Source organism: Aedes aegypti, chromosome 3, assembly GCF_002204515.2.
Source record: "Aedes aegypti strain LVP_AGWG chromosome 3, AaegL5.0 Primary Assembly, whole genome shotgun sequence".
Taxonomy (NCBI): domain Eukaryota; kingdom Metazoa; phylum Arthropoda; class Insecta; order Diptera; family Culicidae; genus Aedes; species Aedes aegypti.
The window spans coordinates 337,622,885-337,638,760 of record NC_035109.1 but is presented as its reverse complement, the minus strand read 5'-3'; the positions used below and the strand labels follow the sequence as shown (position 1 = coordinate 337,638,760).

The window sequence follows — 15,876 nt, the reverse complement described above, 5'->3', positions numbered from 1 at the left end:
CGAACGGTTGGTGGCACGTCCGGACTCCATTTGCTTAATGCAGGATTGATTGTCCTCATGAATCAGGATCGGCTTGATAGTTTTCATCGAAAAATCCGTTAGCAATCGGTCAATCCATTGTAGCTCTTGACAGCTCTCCGCCAGTGCTACAAATTCAGCTTCGGTGCTACTGAGGGCGACGCATGTTTGCTTGCGGGACCCCCAGCATATTGGACCACCGCCGAACAGGAAAAGGTACCCAGAGTTGGATTTGCGACTCTTCGCGTCATTCGCCCAGTCCGCATCTACGTATATTTCCAGGTCGGATTCGTCTTCTCCCAGCACAAGTTCGTGGTCCATGGTTAGCTTGAGGTAGCGAAGTATTCGCTTAGCTTCGTTCCAATCGGCATGTGTTGGTGCACTTACCGATCTTCCTAGAATTGAAACGCTTACCGCAATATCCGGCCTAGTATTCACCGCCACGTACAGCAAACTTCCAATGAGACTGGCATATTGATGGTTGTTGGCCAGCTTCTCTTGCTCCTCCTTTTGCTGAATGTGGCCAGGATCAAGAGGATACTTGGACGGCTTCGCTTGATCCATGCCGAATCGCTCCAAGACTTGTTGAATGTACGTCTGCTGGTTCAAGGAAAATCCTTTCTCGTTGCGTTTGATCTTGATTCCAAGAAAGTGACTGATATCGCCCAACGATGTTACCTTGAAATTCCGGTTTAGAGTTTTGATGATCTCTTCATACTCCTCTTCATCGTTGCAGGCAATCACCATGTCGTCCACATAAATTACCAGATACGTGTAGTGTGCTCCGTTGCGCCGCACGTACAGGCACGGGTCGTTCTTCGACTGCTGGAACCTCATCTGCTTCAAGACTTGATCAAACTTCTTGTTCCAAACATGGCCCGCTTGCTTCAGTCCGTACAAGGATCTTTGTAACGAGCACACCGCATTCATATCTTCAGTTTCGTATCCGGGGGGCTGTCGCATGAAAATTGATTCCTTCAGTTCTCCGTTGAGGTAGGCGGTCTTCACATCAGCATGTTTCACCAGCATTCCTCGTTGGCTGGCAACCGTTAGCAGCACTCGAAACGTAACTTGACGAACCACTGGCGCAAAGACCTCATCATAGTCTGTCCCAAACTTTTGGGTGAAGCCTTGCGCAACTAGACGGGCCTTGTATCTCACCACGTTGCCATCTTCATCTAGTTTCCGCTTGAAGATCCACTTACTGCCTATCGCTTTGCGGCCCGGTGGTAAACCAGTCAGTTGCCACGTACCGTTTTCTTGCAGTGACTTCATCTCGTCGTCCATAGCGGCCTTCCATAGTTCAGCTTCAGGTCCTCTCATGGCTTCCTTGTACGTCCTTGGTTCGTCAGTCAGTTTTCTCACCATTCCAGTTGTTTCTCTGTACCGTTGCGGCAACACACCCTTTGTGCTGCGGGAAGATCGTCTCACAGGCGTATCGGTTTCGCTGCCGTCGTCTTCGTTTGGGGTTTCGTACATACTGGAATCCGTAGCTGCATGCTCCTCCTCAACCAGAGTTTCATCGACGTTGTTAATTTCATCATCTTCGTCGGCGTTGCTACCTTCTTCAGCATCTTCGCCGGCGTTATCATCTTCTTCGTAATCTTCATCCACGTTGTCATCATCTTCTTCTTCTGGACCAGGATAGAACGGAATGACTTCGGGTTCATACTCCACAACTTGCAGTGATCCCGGATGATCGAAAGAATTCTGTGTCTTCGGCTCCTCCATCTCTATGAACTGCGCATCACGACTGATGGTAACCTTGTCGGTGGACACATCGATGAACCGGAACGCTTTATGATTATCGGCATACCCGACGAATGTTAGCTTCTTCCCCTTTGGATCTAGCTTCTTCCGTTTCTCGGCCGGTACGTGCACGATAGCCGCACTTCCAAAAATGTGCAGATTGCTGTAGTCCGGTTGCTTCCCGTACCACAGTTCAAAAGAAGTCTTCTCAACGGATCTTGACGGAAGGATGTTCTGGAGATACACTGCTGCATTGATGGCTTCAGCCCAGTAACGGTGGCCAAGCTTTGCATCGAGTAACATGCAGCGGGCCATTTCCACTAGCGTACGATTTTTGCGTTCCGCAACTCCATTTTGTTGAGGGGAGTAACCTGCCGTATACTGCGGAACGATTCCGTTGGCTCGATAGAATTGTCCCAAGCGCTTCGCCTTGTACTCACCGCCCTGGTCAGAGCGGACTGCTACCGGATTTCGTCCAAACCGGTTGCGAACCATGGTAACGTACTCCTTGATCACGTCCGCGGCATCCGATTTTCGCTTCAAGAAATACACCACAGTGTAGCGACTGTGGTCGTCGATCATTGTAAGGAAATATCTTGATCCGCCAGGCGTCACAGTATTCATCGGACCGCAGATGTCCGTATGAATCAGGTCCAAAACTTTTGTCGATTGTCGCTCCGTCTTCCTCGGGAATGGCTTCCGTGCAATCTTGCCTTCAGCACAACACTCGCAGGTCTGGTAAATGTCACATTTCTTGATCGACACTCCCTTCGCTAAGCCTTCACGCACAACTCGCTGGATCGCTTCTGGATCTCGATGTCCCAGCTTGCGGTGCCAAGAATGAATGCAGTCCTTCGTGTGGTGCACAACGTTCATGCTTCGCTCGGCACCTGTGTTGAGTTGGTATAGGCCACCTACCTTCTGCGCAACAGCTGCGACAACGCCTCCGCATTGAATCACACAGCCTCGGGATTTTCCAAATGTGACCTCAGCTCCCTTGTTGACCAGACATCCGACGGAAACCAAGTTAGATTCCAGATCAGGCACGTAGAACACGTCACTGAGGATGACTTCTTGCTGATTTCCGCTATCGTCATAGCATAACAAACGGCCGGAACCAATTCCCTGGACAGCCGTCTCGTTACCATCAGCTAGAGTAATGGTCACTTCCGAACTAGGTTTCAACGCTTGAAAAAATGACCGGTCGCAACACATATGGGCGGTTGCCCCGGAATCAACGATCCACGTCTTCATCAGCTTCCGGTTCTTGGACACCGTGAATGCAAAAGGTGTGGTCTTCGCTGCTTTCCCCTTGGGCTTGTGCTTCGGTTGACCGTTTTGACCGCCGCTTCGTCCACCGGATGTGGATGAACCTTCGTTCTTCATCATCGGACAGTCACGCTTCATGTGGCCTGGCTTGCGACATTGATGGCAAATGATCTTCTTCTCGGCACCGACACGTAGGATGGATTCGCTTGGATGGGTCTTCTCCATTCTCTTCTGTGCTTCATCCAGTAATTTGCCTTTTACCAAATCCATAGTGAGGTCCTTGTCTTCACGGGTCTCCAAAGCCGTTGTCAGGTTGTCGAAGGAATCTGGCATGCTCTTCAGAACCATTGCCACTTTCAGGTTCGCATCCAGTTCCTGACCCGCGTTCGCCAGACTTGAGAAAAGTTCTTCCATCTTGAACAAGTGTCCTTCCATGTCGCCGTTTTCATTGTATTCCGCCCGGCACAGCTTCTTCAAAAGCGATACCTTCGTCGTCATGGTCGTCTTTTGATGGTGATTCTTGATGTTGTCCCACGTAGATTGCGCCGTCTTGCTATCGCGAATCAACGGATGTTGGCAGTCGTCCACCAGAAGAGCAATCGTAGCCCGGGCTTTCGCATCGCCTTCCTTCCAGGCGTCCGTCAGAGGGTTGGGGGCGGCCTCCGAAACGTACTTCCACAAATTCTCCCGGACTAACAGCATCTCAACTTTGAACCGCCAAGTTTCATATCCGCCGCTTCGTAGCTTTTCAACGCTAAACTTTCCACCGTCCATCGTAATCTTGAAAATAAACTTCTGAACTACTCGCAGTAAAATATTCTGGGCCAATAACCTATGGGAAGGTGGGCCGTAGTCGTAATAATAAAAACAACCTTCTACTTCAGTGGGCAAGAACAGAATGAACAAATTTATTTTTCTACTCATTTACAATTATACGTCAGCTAGCCATAGCCTACTGGAGTTTCATAGTCGCTTCGCTTCCAACATTTGTTTGCTGTGAAAATCCAAATATAAACAGAAATGCTGCAAAGCAACCACTTCCTTGTTGGCATGCCGTTGACCGAAAGCTCAATGACATCAAACAAACATCGATACGTTTTCATTCTGAGGCCGTTTGTGGCCGTCCATTAATTACGTAATGAGTTAGGGGGGTTAGAAACCTTATGAGGCATAAATACAAATTATTGTTATTTCTCATACCAAAAAAAATCGAAGTGGTCTTTTGTAATTAATAGACGACCACTTAACAGGGATAGTTCCTATTCTCACGTAGTGTAATTGTTCACCTTACTAGATAGTTGTTTTGAATTTGTGTGAGAAAAAAATAATTTTCAAATGATAAATATTCTCAACAACCCATTATACGGTCGAATCTTTGAAAACCTTAGCTACTGCAGTCGAAACATTATCCAGCTATAGTAGGTTTACGGTCCAATGTACCATTATTGAAATGGTTTAAATTGAACCATTTGCTCGATATTCCACGCGGCGAATGGTCCAGGAAAGGAACAGCCGCGTTTGCCGAAACACCGCAATGTTATCTCCCATGAGAATGAAGTAAAAAGGGAGCAAAACCGCGGTTGTTCCTTCCTCTGGGGAACGCCGCGTGTCCTTTTGAGCAAATGCGCTAATATATATTCCACTAAACCAAAGTCGAAAAAACTAAACTCCCTGAAGATTTATTATATTATGTATCCGGTAGATATCAAGACCAACATTTATTTATAATTATTGTTTTCTCGGACCCAGTGCGTCGCAGCTAATATGTGAATAGTGCGTTGTGTTCATAAAAATCGTAAGAATGCAGCGCCACACTAAAAAACTGATTTTAAAATGTGACAAGTTGAGGCGCGTCGCGAGTCTCACTGCCCGGATAAAAACGTATAATTCAGTGAATGGAATAAACCATTTATGTACAATATAACGCATTGGATACAATACAGCGTATTGTAATTGAATGTCGAAGCTACATTATTCTTGTTTGGATACTTACTTGATACTTGATACTTGATGGGCTACAAGATGAATCTGCGCCAAATGGATGAGTCTTCTCCACTGGGCTCGGTCCTGGGCCAATCGCTTCCAGTCGCCCTGAACGTTAAGTGCCCTTAAGTCCTCCTCAACCGCAAAAAGCCATCGTGTGCGCGGCCTGCCATGAAGTCGGCGGCCTCGTCCGGGTTCTCTGTTGAATATTATCTTTGCTTGTCGTTCTTCCGGCATACGGGCAACGTGACCAGCCCAACGCAGCCTGCCCTGTTTTATGCGCTTGACAATATCCACCTCTTTATACACTTGGTACAACTCGTGATTCATGCGACGCCGCCAGATGCCGTTATCTAGTTTACTGCCGAGTATTGTTCGCAGCACTTTACGTTCAAACACTTCGAAAGCTCTCCGGTCGACTTCCTTCAATGTCCATGATTCATGGCCATATAGGACAACCGGAAGGATCAGTGTCTTATATAACGCGAGTTTTGTTTTCGTTTGCAGGCTACGGGACTTCAGCTGGTTACGGAGCCCGTAGAAAGCCCGATTCGCAGCTGCAATACGTCTTTTCACCTCGCGGGTAACATCATTATCGCATGTCACTAGTGTTCCAAGATACACAAATTCTTCCACCACTTCAAACTTTTCACCACCTAGCACCATTTCGTTACCACTAACACGTCCGGACCCACGTTGACCACCAGCTATCATGTACTTCGTTTTTGTGGTGTTGATCGTGAGCCCAATCCTCGCTGTCTCCCTCTTGAAAGGCACGAATGCCTCTTTCACTGCCCGACGGTCAATCCCGATGATGTCGATATCGTCCGCAAAGCCAAGGAGCATATGAGAACGTGTGATAATGGTACCACTTCTCTGCACACCGGCTCTCCTGATAGCACCTTCGAGCGCTATGTTAAACAGCAAGTTAGAAAGAGCGTCACCCTGTTTCAATCCATCTAAGGTTACGAACAATGACGAAATCTCGTCCACCATCCGCACACTTGATTTCAATCCATCAAGCGTTGCACGAATCAGTCTAATCAGCTTCGCCGGAAAGCCATGTTCGGACATAATTTGCCACAACTCGCTTCTCTTCACTGAATCGTACGCTGCTTTGAAATCTACAAATAGATGATGAGTCTGCAAGTTGTACTCCCGGAATTTATCTAGGATTTGACGCAGGGTAAACATTTGATCCGTCGTTGATCGGCCCTCTCGAAAACCAGCTTTGTATTCGCCGACAAAGGACTCCTCATACGGTCTCAATCTGTTGAACAGAATTCCAGACATGATTTTGTACGCCGAATTAAGGAGTGTTATCCCTCGGTAATTGGCGCACTCCAGTCGATGCCCTTTCTTGTACAGAGGGGAGATGAGACCTTCCAACCAACTAGTAGGCATTTGTTCTTCCTCCCATATCCTCAATATGATACGGTGGAGGAGTTCGTGCAGCTGCTCACTTCCGTGTTTGAGAAGTTCGGCCGGGAGCTCGACCTTCCCAGCAGCCTTGTTGTTCTTCAGCCCATTGATAGCTTTTTTTACCTCATCTAGCGTTGGAGGTTCCACAGACTGTCCATCGTCATCGATTTGAATTCTGCTACCAGATCCACTTCCATTATCTCCGTTTAACAATGACTCGAAGTACTCTTTCCACCTGGCGGCCACCATTGTTTTATCCGTCAGCAAGTTTCCTTCGCGGTCGTTGCACATGGCCGGAGACGGCGCTGTTTTTCTCCGCACACCATTTACGGACTCGTAGAACCGTCGCATGTTGTTCTGTTCCATAGCATCTTGCGCCTGAGCAATAACTGCCTCTTCATGCTCCTTTTTCTTTCTGCGATGGATCCGTTTTTCGGCTGCCCTTGCTTCCTTGTACCGCTCTCTGCTCTGACGGGTACCAGACACCAGCATCCGGCTTCTAGCCAAGTTCTTCTCGTTCGTCTTTCTCTGGCACTCCTCGTCGAACCAACCGTTCTTTGGTCTCCGTTGAGCAGTACCTACCACTTCTCGCGCTACTGTGCTCACCGCTCCGTGGACTGACTCCCACAGAACGCTGAGGTTGACGCTTTCGTCGATTTCGCTAATCCGCTCGTCGAGCTTTTGATGGTAGTCCGCTGCTACGCCATCTGCTGACAGGCGTTGGATATTGAAACGCAACGATTGTCGATTTCTAGAACTCGAAACGGTTGATAATCGCGCCCGAATTTTGCTTACAACGAGATAGTGGTCTGAGTCGATATTAGGACTCCTAAAAGTTCTAACATCAATGACATCGGAAAAATGTCGGCCGTCTACCAGAACATGGTCGATTTGGTCACAAAGTTCGCCATTTGGGTGTTGCCAGGTGTGCTTGCGGATATCCTTGCGGGCAAAGTAAGTGCTACTGATGGCCATCCCCTGGTGGCAGCAAAGTTCATTAAACGTAGGCCGTTGTCGTTGGTAACAGAGTGAAGGCTCTCTTTACCAATGATAGGGCGGAAGAAGTCCTCTTTTCCGACCTGCGCATTAGCGTCGCCGATGACAATTTTCACGTCGTGTTTTGGGCATTCTCCATAGGTCTTGTCGAGACATTCATAAAACGCGTCCTTCACGTCATCGGGTTTGTCGTTAGTCGGTGCATATACGTTGATCAGGCTGTAGTTGAAGAACTTGCCCCGAATCCTCAATACGCAGATCCGCTCGTTGATCGGCTTCCACCTAATAACGCGCTTCATCTGCTTCCCGATCACTATGAAACCGACTCCGTGTTCAGCTTTATCGCCACCGCTGTGGTAGATGTTGTATTTTAAAGCGGTGTTAGCGATGGGGTCTACCGCTCTGAATTCACGTTCTTCAGATCTTAGGGCTCATTCACAAATTTCATAACGCTAAAGGGGGTGGGTGGGTCTCCTCATGATGTTACGGCTCATACAAATTTTGTAAACTATTCATACAAAAAGTGTTACGAGGGGCTGGGTGGGTATCAAAATTGGCCATTTTCGGCGTTATGAAATAAATAAATGAACCCTTAGCCAACGCACTTCCTGAATTGCAGCCACGCACACGCCAACTTTTCGCAATTCACGAGCCAAAAGGCTCACTCGTCCAGGTTCATTTAAGGTCCTGACGTTCCAGGTACCGAGTTTCCAATCATAGTCCTTATTTCGTTGTCAGGTCGGTTGCCGAAAATAACGTCTTCTTCTTTCTCCATTTTTCGTGGTGGGTAATGAATTCGGTATGCTACCTTACCGGGGTCGCACTACCTACATCACGTTGATGGGACTGCCATCTTAGGTGTAGCTGACGTGATACAGCGTTTCATACTCAGCCGCTGGATGCCAGAACAGACGCTGTTTGAGCCGCACCTCCTGATGTACAGACGCTCAAAACGCATCTCCTCACTCTAGCTGATGCCAGAAGGACAACAGTGCCCAGGCTGCACTACCAGCTAAGTACGCAACCCTTAGCTGGCGGTCTTTGTCATCACTTGACCCATGGAAGCGCGAGGTAGGAACTTGTGAGGACCAGAGCTGTGTTGGTCGCTCCTTCCTGATTGTCGACTCACCATTTTGCAGTTTGGATATACAATTTAAAAACAATATAATATATTGTAACAGAACATTTTATTGTTTTTTTTTGGTTTTATACCTTACAATTTTGGGCAAATTCCTGTTTTCACGTAAAACAACTGTTGCTTTTTTCTGTGTACCTTGGTTGAAAGAAGTAAACAAAACAAGTTCAGAAAGCAAGAAATGTGGGGTGAAAAATATTCAAAAAGTAAAAATAAGTAGTTTTGTAGAAGCCACTTGACATTAGCTGTGACGACGAATGCAATCATGATAAATATATTTACTTCTATAAGAGTTAAAATTATTTTGCCGGACGTGCCAACAGTACGAATATCCGGCAAGTTGGGGGATAATCCATACGAAATACAAATTCTATACTTTTCACCACTAATTGAAATACAGTTCGTTGAATTGGCCATTGGCCATGGCGCGATCCGGTTTGGTGGCGGTGCGACAATAAATATTTAGTTTTTTTTCAGAGTGTGGAAGTCATTAGAAGACATTTTTCCGTGTCATTATGGAGATAAATTATCTGGCATCTTTGTTCGTTAAGCACCGATGGATCATGTTTGTGGAAGATGGTTTTAATCATTCCAATGTTTGTAAAAAGTTGCGCTTCTGTTTTCATGAAACTAATTTTAAATAATTTTATATCTAAATGATTCAAAAATCGATTGATTCATATCTGTGAGTTATCCATAACAGTGGGCTATCCATAACTGTGGGTCGACTGTATCATACAAACTTTTCTCCGGAAAACCACCGCCGAAATCATCGTTCCAGAAGCGGCGTCTTCAGCCTCCGGATTTGAAATCCCTTAAATTGATGTTGGTAGTGTAATCCAAGTGAAAATGCCCAGGTATCCGAGGAAAGCTAAGGCAACCGTCGCGACCGAGGAGATCAAGGAAGAACCCCTGCCAAAGGTCGAACTGCATTCACTGAAAATGGACCACATGGAGGAAATTAAGGTGGAACCACTGGTACCGCTAGATGACCCGATCGATCAGTGCTCGGACGGATCGCGATGCCAGTTCTGCTCCAAGCTAGTTTCCGAATCCGGAGGCCCGGCTGTTACCACGCGCAAAACAATTACTTACGTTCTGGGTGTACGCAAGTGGGCACCAGATTCGGATCATCCGGATTGCTGCCAGGAGTGTAAAACTATGTTCGATATGTTTTACGAGTTCAAAAAATCCTGCCTGGCAGCCATAGCTCGAGCGAAGGTCCTGTTGTCCGAGAAGAATGTAACCAGCAACGAACGGGATTTGAAAATCCCTTCGGAACCGACCGTCGAAAAAGTGGGCGGAAGTTTTGAACCTCCGCTTCAGGAGATATGTGACTCGGATATGGATGAAAAGGGGTTTCAGGATGATGACGATGATACCTTCGTGGAACCCCTTCCAGAGGCAGCTCAGAATAACGATAAATCACGTTTAGACAGTCCAAAGTAAGTTCAGAATTACCTATAAACTGTTCAATCATTTAAAGTTTATCTAATCTAAATCAGGGACATGGTTCAACCGGAAACCGTACCAAAAGAAACTGACAGTAGCTCTAGTGTTCCACCATCCTCAAGCGATGATTTGAGCCCAACCAAGCCCAAGAAACGCAGAAGTGTAAAGCCCAAAGCCAAGACACCGAAAACGCCGAACGATGAACTTCCTACAGCAAACCAATCAGCAACCGAAGAAGAAGGTAATCCTTCGGCAACGCCTAAGGCGGAATCCGAAGAAATCCCTCGAAAGAAATATCAGAGGCGGAAGAAAACTACATATACGTGTGAGCTGTGCTCGAATACCTTCACAACCGAGAAACAATGGACTCTTCACATGAATAGACACAACGGTAAGTTACGGGAGGATGTAGAGTAGTTGTCTACACGTTTGATTGATAATGAGGTCATGGGTTAGATTCCCATCCCCTTCACTTCTTTAGCTGTAAGGGATAGACGGCCCCCTCCGGGGCGTAAAAAGAAAAGGGAAATCTACGGACACAGAAACATTCTTGTGATGAATAAAGCAGGTTTAAGCATTTTAAACATCACGGAGTATAAATAGAAATAGGTTGGACATATAGCCTTAGATGCTGATCCATTAGAAGGTGGGATTACGCAAAAGAAAGGCATCACCGATTAGAATAGAAGAAGAAAAAGAACGATAAATTACTGTTTCGAAATTGGCTCTAGTACGAACCTTTTCAAGAAGACGGTTTTCCAGCTTCAGTGGAAAGCTTTCCAAACTTCAGGAAGAAGCTTTTTCAATTTGGAAAGCTCTCTCAACTCCAATGGAGAGCTTTCCAAACTTCAAACCTTTTTCATTTAACGTGAAGATGCATCGAAGCCAAACCTCGAATTTTCAAGAGCACAAATCTAGAGAACCAGACAACCGTTTGTGCTGAAAATGCTACTCACTGGTCACTTGCTGGTGGTGACCAATCGATTAGATTTTCAACACGAACGGTTGTCTGGTTCTCTAGATTTGTGCTCTTGAAAATTCGAGGTTTGGCTTCGATGCATCTTCACCTTAAAGTGTAAAACTTTTATAGTTTGGTGGGAAACTTCTCTAGCTTTAGACGGAAGCTTTTCTAGACTTTATGGGAAAAATTTCCAGCTTGAGGAGCGATCGGTATCCGTGGGAAGGTTTTCCAGCTTCTGTGAGAAGCTTCAGTTTCCATGGGAGGCCCCAGCTTTCGATGGGAAGCTTTTCCGGTTATCCAAGGGAAAATTTTCCAATTTCTGTGGAAAGCTTTTCCAACTTCCGATGGAAAACTTTTCCAGCTTACGATGGGAAGCTTTCCCAGTGAGAAGCGTTTTCAGCTTCTGTCTGTAAGCATCTTCAGCTATTGATTTAAATCTTCTTCAACTTCTGACTGCAAGCTTTTCCAGCATCCGATGAGAAGAATTTCTAGCTTTAGTCTTCCATTTTTTTCCGGGTGAAACCTCCTGCTTCCGAAGAAAGCTTTCTCAGCATCTAAGGGAAGCTTCTCCCACTTTCGGGAAAAATTCTTCCAGCTTCAAGATGAAGCTTTTCCAACTTGTGTGAGAACCGTTTTCTGCATCTGATAGGAAGCTTTCCAACTTTCAATGAGAAGCTCAGCTCTCTCAGTTTCAGTAAGAACTTTTACTATCTTTTACGGGATAAACATTTCCCGCTTCCAATAAAAGCTGTCCCGACTTCAATGGGAAGATTTTTCGGCTTCTCGGGTAAAATTTCCAGTTTCCATATGAAGCTTATCCAACGTTAGTAACAGGGTTTTCCAGTTTTTCCAAAGGAAACTTTTCCAGCTTCTTATGAAAGCTTCTTCAGATTCCAAGGGAAACTTCTCCAACTTCTGATAGGAAGCTTTTCTGTCTTTCGATAGGAAACTTTTTCAGCTTTAATAAGAAGGTTTTCCATCTCCTACGGGGAAAGCTTTTTCAGCTTCCGATAAAAGCTTTCCCAGCTTTAGAGAGAAGCATTTCCAGCTACAATGGGAAGATTTTACAGCCTTTCCAGCTTCTGGGGGAAGCTTTCACACTTTCCGAGGAAAGCTTCTTCAGATCCAGTGGTGTGAAAATATTCCAGCTCCAAAATGAAGATTTGCCAACTGCATTAGCACTTCTTCAATTTCTAGAGAAAGATTTATCAGTGCCCATAGGGAGCTTTCTCTCAATTCATCATTGTAATCCATAAATCTATTCTATTCGTATCTTTTTCAGGCATACGCACGGTCGCCTGTCGTCGCGAAGGCTGCGACAAGAAGTTCTTCGATACTCAGCATCGCCACGCGCACGAGATTGGCTGCGGCAAGGACGTAAAGATCATGTGCAGTGTGTGTGCCGCAATCTTCCGTTCGATGAGTGCCCTGCGGACTCACATGGCCGGTCACGGAGAACTGAAGTTCTTCTGCAAGGTGTGCGGCAAGGGTTTCTATCGGAAGTGAGTCACCTTATAGCAAGTGTTTCCGAACTCCTAATCCTAATCAGTCCCTTTTTCAGAGCCAAGCTGGACAAGCACGCCTCGGTGCACTCCGATGCGCGTAACCACGAGTGCAACGTTTGCGGAAAGCGCTTCAAGTCGAAGGAAGCCAATCGCGTGCATCAGCGAGTTCACACCGAGGAGCGGCCATACGCGTGCCACATTTGCAGCAGGGCCTTCCGATATAACTGTGGACTGAAGGCGCACCTGGAGAGAGGACACGACCCGGGAGAACTGAACCAGCCAAAACTGAAAGCCAACGTTAATTCTTCCGATTCAACGATCGGCTGGTTTTAATACGATGGATGAGGACATTAGGATAAGAGCACGAAAATCTCAAGAAAAACAGATACCGTAAAGTGCCCCAATTCAGAACGTTATCTAATTTCGCGTATTTGGTTTAGAACTGCATGCTTTTTTTTAGAACTTTTGACTTGTCAATTTCGCTATCCGTATTTAATTATAATACATCATGGTATTTCAGCACAATACCATTATTAATTGCGCACGGAATTATGGCACATTACGGTACATATTCGATGATAAATATGATTACTTCTCTGCATATGTCGATAATTTTGAAGAATCCTTTCAACGACAATTTTTGAGCTTCGTTATAATTCACTGCCAATTCTTAAGTGAGCTCTATTAATTTTGATTTTGCGACTGTTTTAATACGCCCAGTCTGAAGTGTCAAATGTGACGTTCGCATTTAGGATTCAATGGCCTCCCAACAAAGAACTTCAGAAGGCAACCCGCTGGTTGGATCCTTGCTTTTTTTTTTTTACTTTAACGTTTATTTAACAGGCTCAAGCGCCACTAGGCATAACGGAGCCGAATTCAATTGATTTTTTTTTACAAATTCATAATTGCTTCTTAATAATCTATATTAGTTTTGGGGAACCGTAAAACTCGCGGTTTGGCCGAGGTTAAGGATAACAAAAAAAATGAAGGAGAGGATAGGGTTAAGGTTTACATGTTGACGTTCAGCGTGGTAGTGAGTATCGTTGTTGCTGCAGGTCAACCGTTGAGTGGACATGACGACAACCTGTAACGGTACAAACAAACGTGTTTCGAGGGGACAAGGTGGACAAACGAGACCAAAAAGGGGATTATGTGGACAGCGAGAATGGGAAATCAAACAATGACATCATTTTGCTTCAAAAATTTGTAAATAAGCATAATGTAATCGAAATCCAGCCTACCCAGAACATCTCTAATGTCTTCCTTATCTGGTTTCCCTCGGGCCCTGAGGGATTCACATAAATCGGATCTGGCAATGCCGTATTCGGAACAGTACCACACCACGTGATTGATGTCTCTGTATCCTGCACCACAACCGCAACGGTTACTGTCTGAGAGCCCTATTCGATAGAGGTGCGATCCCAAAGAGTAGTGGTTGGACATCAGCCGACACATTACCTTGATAAAGTCTCGACTCATGTCTAACCCTTTATACCACGGCTTCTTGGACACCCGAGGGAGAATGGAATGCAACCACCTACCCAAGTCACCATTGTCCCGTTTTTGTTGCCAACTGAGCAGGGTTTGCTGACGAGCAATAGCGAAAAATTCATAGAAGGCGATTTGACGGCCATAAATATCGCCTTCCATAGCGCCCACCTTGCCGAGTGAGTCTGCTTTCTCATTGCCCGGTATCGAACAATGTGAAGGGACCCATACCAAGGTGATGGTGTGATTCGATAAAGCACTCAGTGAAGATCGTATTTCGCGAAGGAAATACGAGGAGTGCTTTACCGGCCTCATTGAACGTATAGCCTCAATGGAGCTGAGGCTATCCGTAAAAATGAAATATCGATCAGAGGGAAGAGAGGCTATTCGCTCTAATGCATAGTGTATAGTCGCTAATTCTGCGACGTATACCGAACAAGGGTTTTGAAGTTTGTGGGCGGCACTATGAAATTCGTTATAAACACCAAATCCAGTGGAATCATTTGTTTTTGACCCATCAGTGTAAAACGTTCTGTCGCTGCTGACATGACCGAACTTGTTTGCAAAAATTAGTGGAATATACTCCGATCGGAGATGATCTGGAATTCCATGGATCAAAACCTACAGTAGAACTGGAGAAGTCTGGGAAGCAACTACGATTTGGAGCATTCAATGAAGGGTTAACCTCCAGACTCATGTACCAGTAGTACAGTGTCATAAATTTTGTTTGAGGATTTCGTTCGATTAGCTTTTCAAAATTTCCAATCACCAATGGATTTAACACCTCACATCGGATGAGGAAGCGTAGCGATAATTCCGCGAAACGATCTGATAAAGGCAGTACTCCTGCTAAAACTTCTAAACTCATCATATGAGTTGAGGACATGCATCCTAGCGCGATCCGAAGACAACGATACTGGATACGCTCCAGCTTCAGGATGTGTGTTTTCGCGGCGGATTGAAAACAAAAGCTACCGTATTCGAGGACCGACAAAATCGTTGTTCGATAAAGCTTTATCAGATCTTCCGGGTGGGCTCACCACCATGTTCCAGTGAGGGTACGCATGAAGTTGATTCGTTGCTGGCATTTCTGATACAAATATTTGATGTGCTTTCCCCAGGTGCATTTAGAGTCGAACTAGGCCCCTAGATACATGTGTGAAATACCCTGAGCAAGCTCCTTACCCATGAGTTGAAGCTCTACCTTTGCAGGATCACGCTTCTTAGAAAAGACAACCAACTCAGTTTTCTCCGGGGAAAATTCGATACCCAGCTTCAAGGCCCAAGTAGACAAATTGTCTAGAGTATCTTGCAGTGGTCTTTGCAAATCATCCGCCCCTGGTCCTGTTACAGAAACAACGGCATCATCCGCAAGCTGTCTTAGCGAGCAATTTTCCACGAGACAATTATCAATGTCTCTGACATAGAAATTGTAAAGAAGGGGACTTAAACATGAGCCCTGGGGGAGACCCATGTAACTTATTCGTGAAGTTGTCGAGGTACCGTGAGAAAAGTTCATACGTTTCTCAGACAACAAATTATACAAGTAGTTGTTTAATAATAATGAAAGCCCACAATCATGGAGTTTGTCAGAAAGGACATCTATGCATACTGAATCAAAAGCCCCCTTAATGTCCAAAAATACTGAGCCCATTTGCTCCTTTTGAGCATAGGCTAGTTGGATTTCTGTTGAAAGTAACGCAAGACAGTTGTTCGTTCCTTTGCCTCTGCGGAAACCAAATTGCGTATCTGAGAGAAAGCCGTTCGATTCAACCCATTTGTCAAGCCGATAAAGAATCATCTTCTCTAACAGCTTGCGTAAGCACTGCAGCATCGCGATAGGGCGGTACGAGTTGTAATCCGACGCGGGTTTTCCGGGCTTTTGGATGGCAATTACT

At 45.7% G+C, this 15,876-nt stretch overlaps 1 protein-coding gene across 1 annotated transcript; it reads left to right on the top strand.

The window, feature by feature from the left end:
* Positions 1–9,140: 9,140 nt before the first annotated feature.
* Positions 9,141–13,093, top strand: LOC5575528 (zinc finger protein 449). The gene is made up of 4 exons (XM_001661986.2): positions 9,141–10,017; positions 10,078–10,415; positions 12,268–12,487; positions 12,547–13,093. The coding sequence occupies exons 1-4, from the start codon at positions 9,422–9,424 to the stop codon at positions 12,821–12,823; spliced, it is 1,431 nt and encodes a 476-aa protein (XP_001662036.2). The 5' UTR covers positions 9,141–9,421; the 3' UTR covers positions 12,824–13,093.
* The last annotated feature ends 2,783 nt before the right edge of the window (positions 13,094–15,876 follow it).